General features: G+C 34.9%; 1 protein-coding gene across 1 annotated transcript; it reads right to left on the bottom strand.

Annotated features, from left to right (window-relative positions):
- Positions 1-1,124: 1,124 nt before the first annotated feature.
- JKAMP (JNK1/MAPK8 associated membrane protein) lies at positions 1,125-11,796 on the bottom strand (the record flags this gene model as incomplete). The annotated part of the gene is made up of 6 exons (XM_080708180.1): positions 11,710-11,796; positions 10,785-10,939; positions 9,053-9,259; positions 6,762-6,943; positions 4,021-4,097; positions 1,125-1,343 (listed from the first exon to the last, which is right to left on the bottom strand). The coding sequence occupies exons 2-6, from the start codon at positions 10,844-10,846 to the stop codon at positions 1,125-1,127; spliced, it is 747 nt and encodes a 248-aa protein (XP_080564306.1). The 5' UTR covers positions 10,847-10,939; positions 11,710-11,796.
- Positions 11,797-12,421: the final 625 nt, after the last annotated feature.

Raw genomic sequence — 12,421 nt, 5'->3', positions numbered from 1 at the left:
TGCACTTACTTTCATATTTTACAACTATTAATATGTGTTCAAAGTTGGAGATTTAACTAACTTTATCCTACCCCGCCAAGTAGCAGAATCAGTGAAAACCTTCTGAACAATTCAAATGGGTAAGTGTTCGATCATTAGGCTAAGTACTAAAAACTTTATTTTGCTTCCATGGCCGAGACCTCAAGTCTCTTTAGAGCCTCAGAGCATAAACATTTCAGCCTACCTTTCAAAAACCAACCACAGGAAAACTGTTTCTATATTCTATATTTAATTAAATCTGAGAAGTTAGTTGTAAGATGCATCCATATTCAGAATGTCACAGTGTGAAAAAAATGAGTCTCAAGATCAATAAAATACAGCACGTGTGTGGTATATGAACAAAGGAGATAGGTATAAGAGGATGGGAGTATGTGAGTATACACAGTCACTTATTTGGTAAAAAATTTTAATACTTAAAGTTATTAATTACTTTCATAGTGTGGCAAAAAACAAATGTTCAAAACATAAGAATTTTTTGTAGTTAAGCTTTTTATTATTGTTTTCTTTACAGGAATAATCTGAACATGTCTTCGACCATATTATCTATAAACAGAAAACCTATTATATAAATTATGCTCTATTTTTGTAATATTATCAAAATACTGTATTGGTGAAAATAAATAGATAACAAAAAACAATACTTTATTTTCATGTTTGTTATCAGACCCAAGCATGTTTGTCTTTGCAATTCATTATAGGCGAAAAACAATTGAAACCTAACAGGCATGCACAATTCTGCTATGGCTAAGGATTTCAGATTATACTTTTTAAAGTTTTTCTTAATAAAAGGGAAGAGCCCATTGCTAGGCACAAAAACATTGTGCTCTAAAGAACAGCTGAATCTCCCTTAGGAGTTTAGTTTGGGTTTCTAGTGTAAGAGATATATTATATGATATAACAGTATTGTGGTGTTTTGTATTTTCCAAGTCTAACCATAAGGTCATTAAACCAAATAACAAAAAACAAACATTAAGATACAATGACAATCTTGTTCCCATGTTATGACAGAATAGTACTAATACACTTTATCAAATGCCTTTACTTTTTTATTAAGAATGTTCCTTAGGATTTTTGGCATTTTACATTCAGTGTCCATTGGCTCCTTCTGAAAGTATCCGTGAAGGTTCTGTAAATTTTGCAGTGAACAAGTAAAAAAGGGCCGGGGTAGGTACCAAAGCCAAAAGGGGTAGATCTTGCTCAAGTTTATCCACTCTGGAGATGGAGATGATTCCGTAGGCATGAAGTAACCAGTGGCTGAAGAGAACAATAAGTCTTTTCTTTCTGACCAGAAGATCATAGCAATTCTATATAATTTTATAAAACAAAGAAAAAAAAATACAGATTATCAGGCTGAGTCACCTAAGTAATTTGTTTCACACAAAGTCATAACCCTGGAATCAAAGAATAGTTGAGCGAAACAGGACTTTGGAATCCCTCAGACTGCCCACCACATTGTATAGATGAGGACACTGGCTTCCTTCAGTCATAGAAGCATTGGACAGGAGCACCAAGACCAGAGCCCAGGTCTCTCAAGTCCTAGTCCCTCCCCAGTCACTCCTGGTAACAGCAGTTTCTTCTAAAAGATATGAACTAGGCCGGGCGTGGTGGCGCACACTTGTAATCCCCACGCTTGGAAGGCTGAGACAGGAGGATCGCACAGGTTCGAAGCCAGCCTCAGCTACTTAGTGAGGCTCTCAGCAACTTAGTGAGACCCTGTTTCCAATAAAATTAGAAATAGGTCTGCAGTATAGCCCGGAGGTAGAAAAGCCCCTGGGTTCCACCCCCAGTACAACCAAAAAAAAAAAAAAAAAAAAAAAGTAAAAGATATGAACTAGGAGAGGAATGCCACTTCACGCACTTTCTTCCTGCCTCATCTACTGTAGCTATGGTCTGTAGGTGGGACAAAAGAAGTACAGAAACCCTACTTCTAATTCTAGCACCCCTGGAGTCTACTGCCGGAACAATCGAAGGGAGCAGAAATGACATGTAAACACTCTAATTTTCTTCTAATCTGTAATGCTCTAAAATACGCAGAAATTGGAAGGACCAGATCCATGTAAAATTAATAACCAGCAGTGCTAATAAATACACTAGTATGCAATTTGCACCAGGTGAGTCACCAGACCCATCAGCTCATCTAGAACTCTTGGAAGGGTCTTTCCTGATGCAGGCCCTTACTTCTGATTCAAGTGTAGAGGGCGAAATGAAGTATGGGAACGTTTACATAAGAGATTTACAGCGACAGAGAACCAAATACATTTCAAGCTAGTTTGGAAGTGGAGAGCTAATTCCTAACTACGAAAGGCAAAGATTCAAAAACCTGAATCAAATAACCAAAATATCCCCTTTCAGATTTTTCCCTGTAGTTAATAAAATTGTCAAAACTAACTTCCCATCCTTTTTAATTAATCATAATACAATGATGATTAAGATTACAAGAGAAATCAGGAAAGTCTATCAATGGAAACTCAATAATCACTGTAAAAATATTTTGTCTACTTCCTCCACTATTATTTCACCTAACAGTGACCTAACAGTAACTCACTATGATATCTAGGTGCCCCCTCTACTTTATCTAATATATTGGCAAAAGTAGCTTCAACAGCAACCACTTAAAAAAAATAAAGTTAAAACCTCATTTTTTTCTAGTTGACTTTTGTAGTGAGCAGTTTAAGACAGATTATAGGCACTTAATTAGCAAGCACAGGATAGAAGAATCTAAGAACTTATACTTTTATCCCTTTAGAGTTTAGCCTCAAAATAGTTCTTAAAATAGCAAAAATTTACATGTGATATATAAAATAGATAAAAGTAGTCATATCATCATTTTGGAAAGAAAATTACAAAAGACTAAAACAAATATGCAAAAATGTTTACTGTAAGAAATATCGTTTTCCTAGTTAAAGAGTCAAATACATGATTGCTTCTTTCACTGTTCAAATTTTGGATGATAACAGCTTAGTTCCTTAAAAACAGAAATTAAAAAAATATGTGATTATGAGCCAGACATGGTGGCACACGCCTATAATCTGAGGGGAGGCTGAGACAGGAGGATCGCACAGGTTTGAAGCCAGCCTCAACAGCTTAGTGAAGCTCTCAGCAACTTAGTGAGACCCTGTTTCCAAATAAAAAATATAAAATAGGTCTGGGGGTGTAGCCTGGAGGTAGAAGGCCCCTGGTTTCTATCCCCAGTACCACAAAACAAAGCAAACAAAAAAACGTGATTACATGCTGTTCTATTCTACACCAGTGCCCTGTAAATGAGCAAAATATACTGCTCTGGCCAAAAGTATTCTGGAAAGAAAAAAAAAGAAAAAAAAATATATATATTATATGACAAAAATAGATCTATGACAAAAATAGGTAGACAGATAGATAGAGACTGTTAGTGTTGTCACTGTAAAATAAAGGCTAAAATCAGTGCTATATTTTTATATTTCTTTTATTTTTTTTGTGTGTATGTGGGTCTGGGGATGGAACCCAGGGGCATTCGACCTCCGAGCTGCACTCCTTGCCCTATTTTTTATTCTTTATTTTGAAACAGGGTCTCACTGAGTTGCAGAGGACCTTCCTAAGTAGCTGAGGCTGTCTGCGAACTGCGATCCTCTGGTCTCAGCCTCCCGAATGCTGGGATTACAAGCGTGTACCACCAGGCCCGGCTATGTTTTTACATTTCTTTCAAAATGGTGTTAAGTTTCAACATTCAATAATTATGTTTAAATATGGATAAATTATGGAATGATTTTTCCTTCACCATATTGAAAGAGTAGTTCCTGACTACTTCACTTTCCACTAATCTCTCAAGGAAATATATAGTGCAATACACACAGCCTTCTATATGCTTAATAAACAACCTAAAAGCTACCAAGTGACATCAGCAACAGTACTAAAACAGTTATACCATATTGTCCCATATATTCTATTCTACTTAATTGACAAATTAAGAAAAAGAACTTTAACAAAGAAAAAAAGATTTCCTACCTCTATTTCAGAAGCCGACATGTACACAGCCAGAGTAACCAAAGATAATACTAATACAATATATGGAAAGGCATAATCTGAAAGACAAGCATTGGTACTTAATGTTAGAAATTAAACAAATTTCTGAATAAACCAAGAATAAATTTAAACAGTATAATTCTCCCCAGGGCTGAATCCCTCCTCAACCAGTTCTGAGACGTGAGTCCAAATGACCAGAGGCAGGGCTGAGCAACTTTTTTCTGGAAAGGGCCAGACAGTAAATATTTTTGGCCTTCCAGGCCATGCGTCTCTGTTTCAATTATCCAACTATACAGGTGTAGTGGGAAAGAGGTCATAGGAAATATATAAATGAACTGACATGCCTGTATTCCAATAAAACTTTATTAACAGTAAAATTTTAAATTAATATAATTTGCAAATATTAGTGAATATAAGTCTTGATTATTTTTCCAACCACTTACCTAAAAATGTAAAATTTATCCTTGGCCTACCTTTGAAGATCCCTGTCTATACCATCCACTGAATAAAAAGAATTAACTTCTCTCTTCTGCAACTGAATTGGCAGTAATTATATATCAAACTTGGGAGAGAACTGAGGAAATAGTTACTCAATGTTCTGTGCTTTGTGGTCTGGGAGTGGCTCCTTGGTTGACAAAGGCTATCTTCAGGTAACTCAGCTTTAATCAATTCTTAGAAAGTTCTTATTAATAAGAAAATGATCAAAAGCCATTCCGTGGGAAAAGGCATTTTCAGTACAGACAGCTATAACCTAGGAAGCAATGCTGCCTGGGAGTATCTTTGTGTTCCAAACTTTTCCCTGCCTTTCAGAGCTCTTCCCTTCCCTCCAATTTATAACCAAGGGCTTTTTAAAAAGAACGCTAATGTTCTAAGGCAGTTCTCACCTCTCTCCAACCTGGACAGCCTCCTAAGCACCAGGACTAATATAAATTACTACCTGTAACCTTTTGGATATTCCATGAATACTGGAAAATATATTCACCTCTCCCAAACTATTTATTTCCTCTAATAGTCAGTGTTTATCTACCAGTTTCTAAGTTAGAAAGATACTTTATCATATTCATGTCACAATCCTTCAAACTCTATATTTAACTTGTTACCTACTTAAATTAACCTGCCATTGAAATAGCTTCCAGCATTTCTCTGCCTTAAGTGGGACAGTCAAAAGCTTGCCTTACTAAAATAATCTCTTAACTGATCTCCCAGGTTCTTTCCCACTGGGCTACTGTTTATCTTTCTAAAATGCAAATCTGATCTTCTTTTCTACCCAAATCTTAAGTTGGTCCCCTATTTGCTACAGCCAAGAATAGCAATCTTAAATGCATTGATGCTAACCAGGCAGGTAAATAATGGAAGCAGGCCAAACTTAAAGGGAATGGCAGGAACTGGGAACAACCACAGCTTTTCAAATACCATACAGCCAAATAAAATAGCTCATCTGTAAGCTGAAATGGGAAGAATAACAATCCCCTGAGTCATGTCAATTTCTTCTTCCCCTGGCCTAACTTTCAGCTCCACCGTGACCTTGAAGCAAATTCCATTCCCTGCCAGTTCCTTTAGGCCAGAAGCCTTACTCTCTAACCAGGCAGGCTCATAGAAGGACATCAAGTACACAACACCCTTGGAACATCTAATGTCACCAATTCTAAAGTACCATACTATGTTTCCTCAGTTATTCATAGCTTCCCTGCTTTATCTTCTAGTACTAAGTGAGTCTTATAACAATGACTTGTTCTTTTGAAGCATAGTTCAATCTAAATAGTTGCTGAAAAATAAATGGTAATCTTAAAGAATAGATTAAGAATGTCTTGGTGTATCTAAAAATATTTCATAAAAGTTTTCATAAAGAACCTTAAAAATCTAATACCTAATAGTAGTAAACAGTATATTATCAAGATTAATTTCTATCTAATATATATATATATATATATATATATATATATAGCAGTTTTTATTTGTGTGTGTGTGTGTGTGTGTGTGTGTGTGTGTGTGTGTGTGTAATTTTTTTTGGTGGTACTGGAGGTGGAACCCAGGGGCTTTTCTACCTCCAGGCTATACTCCCAGACCTATTTTATACTTTATTTGGAAACACGGTCTCATTAAGTTGCTGAGAGCCTCACTCTGTAGCTGAGGCTGGCTTTGAACCTATGTGATCCTCCTGTCTCAGTCTCCCAAGTGCTGGGATTACAAGCATGCACTACCACGCCCGGCCTTTATTTTTGTTTTATACCCTGGTTTTAAAGAGCTTCTCATTTTGTTATGAGCTATACAAATGCAAAGTATTTTAGAAAACAGTTTAGAATTGCTTTTGATTGGCTGCCATCATTTTCTTGAGAATTTGTATTCCATTTTGTTTCTTTAAGTCTGACTTTTAGTAAAAATATGCACCAAGGCTTATTTTTAAAAATTAAAGAATGATCTTAGTCAAATGTGGTGGTATACACTTGTAGTCCAGTAATTAGGAGGCTGACACAGGATTGCAGGTTCATGGCCAGCCTCAGCAACTCAGTGAGACTCTGTTAACAAATAAAATATAAAATAGGGCCAGGGGTCTCATTCAGAGGTAGAAAACCCTTGGGTTCAATTCTTAGTACAGTACCACAAAAATAAATGAATAAATAAATGAGTGAATGATTTTGAAAACCTGCAAAACTAAGTTCAAAGAAAATATAGTTCATTACACATAATAAATATATTTCCTTGACTTTAGTCATTGAACTTACATAAAAGGCCTCCACCGACTGCCTGCAGCACGGTTAGAATTGGGAAGAAGTAAAGTGCAGCATAAATACTTTTAAATCGGTCAGATTTCCCTAACCCGCATGCAATCTTCTTCACCAGAAGAGGCCGGAGCAGCATCATTAATACCAAGCAGAACGCATAATAGATAAACACAATAGTGTACCTGTAAAGTAAAATCAAGAATTTGTAACATCAAATATGCTTAAACGCATTTTGTCCTTGATACTTCTAAATCAAAGATTCTAAAACAGGTTTAAAAAGTGTATTAAGTCTACCCACTGGATATTCAGATTGGTGGAAAGTTGACCAGATAGACTGTTACACACTGCAGCAAGTGTGCCCTGGTGCCTTTACTGGCACTTTGGAAATGTTTCAAAGACCATAAAAATATTTATACCCTTTGACCTAGCAATTTTACTCACAAAAATTTATCAAAGAGAAACAATCAGGGATACACAAAAGACTTTATATACAATAATTTTTATTGAAAAAATTTTAATAAAACAGGAAAAAAAAGAAGCACTCAATAATAGGAAACTGGTTTAATATGTCCCTGCAATAATTATTCACTGCACAATGTACACATGTATAGAAACATCCCAGCGTATCTCAGTAAAATGTATATGTGTTAATTTTAAAATTGATATTAAAGTCCAATGAAAACAAAAACAGACATATTCTTAATCATAATTTAGATAAGTAGTTTGAAGAATATGAATTTAATTTGGCTTGAATTGTACATATTTTTGAAAAGTTATTTATTGCCCTCCCCTTTATTTAGGACTATAAATATGACTAGGAGTAAATGAATCTAATTTTACTTTAAACAAGGTAACTATGTCTTATTTAAACATGATAACAAGTTCAGTTCTTCTAAATAAGTTAAATTCTGCAAGTCCTTAGGGACAGTACTTGACAAGAGAATAACTTGGTTATAGCTTTATGAATCAAAGAGGACATCATCAGTCTGTTATGTATACAGTTACATATTTGTATATGAGATAAACTGAAAGACTCAGAGCTTAGCAGTGGAAAGAGTTTTATATTTTTTCTTCTGTGTCTTGTTTTATAAAAATCACCCTTTACATTATATGCATGTATATGTTTTATACTTTACTATTAAAAACTTGATCAAAAAGACTAGTTTCATTGAGCATATTATGTAATGGAAATTTGCTAAAATTATGAGGATAAAGTTAACAAACATACTTTTCTATTAAACATTTACCAGGCAAAATACATCAAAATGAATACTAACAATTTATATAAATTCTAAAACTGTAATAGTATATCATAGTATATTGAATCTTAAGAATTCGGTGTTTTAAAAATAAAATATTCTGCCAGGCGTGGTGGCGCACGCTTGTATTCCCCAGGCTTGGGAGGTGGAGACAGGAGGATCACGCAGGTTCCAAGCCAGCATTGCTGGCTTAGGAGACCCTGTTTCCAAATAAAAAATATAAAATAGGTCTGGGAGTGTAGCCCGGAGGTAGAAGGGTTTCCAGGAACCCTAGTACCACCAAAAATAAATAAATAAATAAATAAAATATTCTGATAAAAATTACATTGTTTGGAAAAGCACTCTAATAATAATGCCAGCTACTGTTAAGTACATCCTATTTATAAGGCACTGTATCTGGTGTTTAATATGTGTGGACTCATTTTATATAGCAATTTATGAAGTACCATTATTCCCATTTTACCAACAGGAAAATTAAGGTCACTAAAGATGGTTAACATGCTTGTGTTAATCTAAGAGCTGGCAGACACAGAACTCTTTCTGAAAAATCAGGTATTGCATCTCTGTTGCATTTCAAAAACTCTTTAAAAAAAAAAACTTTATGGCTGGGCATAGTGGCATTTGCTTGTAATCCCAGCATTCGGGAGGCTGAGAGAGAAGGATCACGGTTCGCCGACATCCTCAGCTACTTAGTGAGGCCCTTTGCAACTCAGTGAGACCCTGTCTCAAAATAAAGAATAAAAAAATAGGGCTAGGGGTGTACCTTGGAGGTAGAATGCCCCTGGGTTCCATCCCAGTACCACATAAAAAAACTTTATGAAACATATAAAACTTATTTTAGAAGTATTTATATACACCTCACCCCAAACACAAAAATGCTTTCCCTTTTAACTGTAATAAGATATATTTATGCCTTGTGAAAAGAAAACAATTTCCCTGTATTTATATTCAGTGCTTAGAGACTATTTCACAATGCTTAATCTGTTGAAAGGAATGAATCTATAATGATCCTACGTCTAAATAAATACTTACAGTGGGTAGACAGCTTCATGAGTACAGTGCACTGTGGTAACGTAATCTGGACTTGGGTTGTAAAGCATCGTGTACCAATCAGAAAGCATCAACACTCGACATGAACGGATATAAAGAACGCCAACGGGATCACTCACAAGCAAGGTGATAATAGCTGCCATACTGCATTCAAATAAGGCAGTGATATGCTGGAAAAGTGCACTGGAGCTGGAGAAACAGAAACAGGCATGATTACCAGAAAATGCCAATACTTCAGTGACTCTAGAAAAACAGGTGCATTTTTTTCAAGATATGGATTCTAAAAAAAAAAAAATTAACTGAAAAATCCTGAAACTAAAACATATAAATAGATCTGGCCAAACACATATGCATGGTACTTGAGAAGACAGTAACCTTATTCTCTAAGAAGAGATACTCATCACAGAGAACACTGTTCTAGAATTACTTGAAGGTATAATAGAAGAGCAGAAATTATAGCTCTACCATATATCTTATGTACACTTCCAAACTCATTCTAAATTACTTCAAGCTCCCTTGCACCTCCACACATCTGGACCAGCTTCACCCTGCACCTCAAAACACATCTCATCCATCAGGAAAAGTGTGCATCCCTCAAGCGCAGCTCTGAGGTTACCCCCAGGTTTTAGAACAGTTCCTAAGACTCCTCCAGCCCCAACTCTCTGTGCTGGCCTTTCAGTCCCTCTTTCTCATGACATCCTAAGTTCTCATTTCTTGATCACACCACGTTCCTTTCTGCTCCATACTTCAGGCAGTGGAAAGAGTTTGGGGAAGGAAAATGACATGAAGCAAGAAAGATTCTAAGATAAAGGAAAGAAAAGCAATATGGCCAATATACTAAGGAAGGATTGGGCTCCCCATTCCCAGGAGAGCAAGTTCATTTCATCAAGAACCTGCATATTCTACCTCAGCCTGCCTTCCCACTCGCCTTTATGTTACCCATCATTTGCACCCACTTTGAGCTCCTCACATCGCACTTTTCTAACTCAATGCCACTGTTCATGGCTGTCTTTTCTGCCTTAAAAGCTCTTTTAAATCAGATCTCATCAAACATAATTTACTCCTCTATTCTTTGTGACTCTAGAACATTTGTTTATAATCCTTTTATTGCATTCCTAAGAATTTATCAATATTATGGGTACATTTTTCTTCTCTATAAGATTACGATGTATTTCATGTCAAACATGAAATACATTCCAAACATGAAATACAAGGTTCAATAAATGTTTTCACTTAATGTGTCAGTATGAGTTTTCATAATTAGGTTATAACTGTATCATTTTAACTACTTGACATTAATTAGTATTAGATTAAACTATAGATAATTGTTCTAGAATAATAAACAGCTTACATTCATCACCAATTTTCTGTAGAAACTCAGAAATTACCACTGAGAAATCAAAAAATATTCCTTCAAGATCATTAGAATAAAATAAAGGCTGGTTTCCTTAATTAATAAGGTGTACTCTATTAAAGTTTTTCTGCCACAGTAAAAAGTAATCAGAATATAGAGAAAAGCAGATTTACCACTTTTTAAAACAACAAAAAAAGCATAATTACTCTTTTAAATAATAATTGGGGTTGGGGTATAGCTTATTGGAAGAGCAGGTATTTAGCATGTGCAAGGCCCTGGGTTTAATCTCCAGCACAAAAATAAATAAATGGTAATTATTCCAACATCAGTATGTACAGATACATTCATAGATATACTAACCTCTTTTTCCCTGAATACCATTCAATGAAGAACCAATGTAAAACAAGAGGAAGCATAGCCATAAACCCAAGATAGAGCCAATCATAAAGCTCTGGGGACTCCGTGCACGGCTGACAATATTTCTGTGCATTTGTTCTCTGTCCTCTTGGACACACCTACAATATACAAAAGCAGTATTTTATGTAGACATTATTTAGAATATTAATATCCACAAACTCATTCTATAATACATCCCATTTTAGTTTAAATATTTGTTTATATGTGGAGCTATTATAAAATTAAAAAGAAAGCATAAGTACAATAAAAAAATTTACATCGTACAGCCTACATCTTTAAAATGTTCATAAAACATTTGGGAGGTTGAGACAGTAGGATCCAGGTTGGCGGCCAGCCTCAGCTACTTAGGGAGACCCTTTGCAACTCAGTGAGACCCTGTTTCAAAATAAAGAATAAAAAAAAAATAGGGCTGGGGGTGTAGCTCAGAGGAAGAATGCCCCCGGGGTTCCATTCCCAGTACCACCAAAAAAAAAAAAAAAAAAAAAAAGCTCATAAAAGATTTAGTTACTAAAATTGTTAATGAACATGCAATGAAAAACCTAGTTGCTAACATCATATAAAAATAAGCACAGAGAAATGCTCTGGAGTTGTATTAACTTATTGTACAAGTCACTGTACTACATAACTTAAAAGTATTAGAAATGACCATAGAATATTTTATATTTTAAAATGTTTTTAAAATACCTGACGGTTGAGAACTATGTATCATAGATATAAATATAACAATCTGAACAAGGATTTTATTGCTGTCTCTATACTCTTTTATAAGTTGATTTTATATATAAGAAAAAAAGATACAAGATATGAAAGTATTTCAAATGCAAATAGATCTTACAAATGAAATAAAATGCAAGCAGTTAAGACTTACCCCACATTCTCCATAGATTTCAGTTGAACCATTTTTAAATAAAAGGGTCTTCCCACAGTAAAGTCCAAGGCATGCTGGTTGAATATCGACAGCTTTTTAAAAACAAATGCCAGTATAGTAACATCTTTTGTGATTACTTAAAAAGAAGTAATAACAGCTACAACACTTGGCAGATATAGCTCAACAGTTTTGATTTTTAAAACATGCATTAGGCAAAATTCTTGATGAATCTATTTTTAAATTTTACTGTGATACTGCAGAAATTTATACTATTCCAACCTTGCTGTTACTACTGTGTCTTAAGATTAAGAGCCTCAATCGGCAATGTAGGTTTTATTCCCAGAATTCAAAGTCTCCAATGACTCCAGAAAGACACTCCCTTCATTAGAATAGACATCTGAATTTTATTGATTATAAAGTTCATAAAATTTTATTAAAATCACAGTATCAATAGAGTATCTTTTTATTTTGCCCAGTCAAGACACGAAGCACATACAATCTATTGTCACCATTGTTCATAACACATTTTAACAAAAGATAAGCAAAAGTAAGGACATAATTTCAAAATACAGGGTAGGCCTTCTGAGTAAACAAATTCTTCTGTATAAAAAACTTCCTACTTTCTCCTATCTTTTATCATTGTTGTTGAGGCTAGGCGAAAATTTCATCAAGGTTGTTGATAGGCCCTTGACCAACATTTAGGTACCTCAGA

This window comes from Muscardinus avellanarius, assembly GCF_963383645.1.
Source record: "Muscardinus avellanarius genome assembly, chromosome: 12".
NCBI classification, from domain to species: Eukaryota; Metazoa; Chordata; class Mammalia; order Rodentia; family Gliridae; genus Muscardinus; species Muscardinus avellanarius.
Note: the sequence above shows the minus strand (reverse complement) of the source record. Positions and strands in the feature narration are given on the sequence as shown.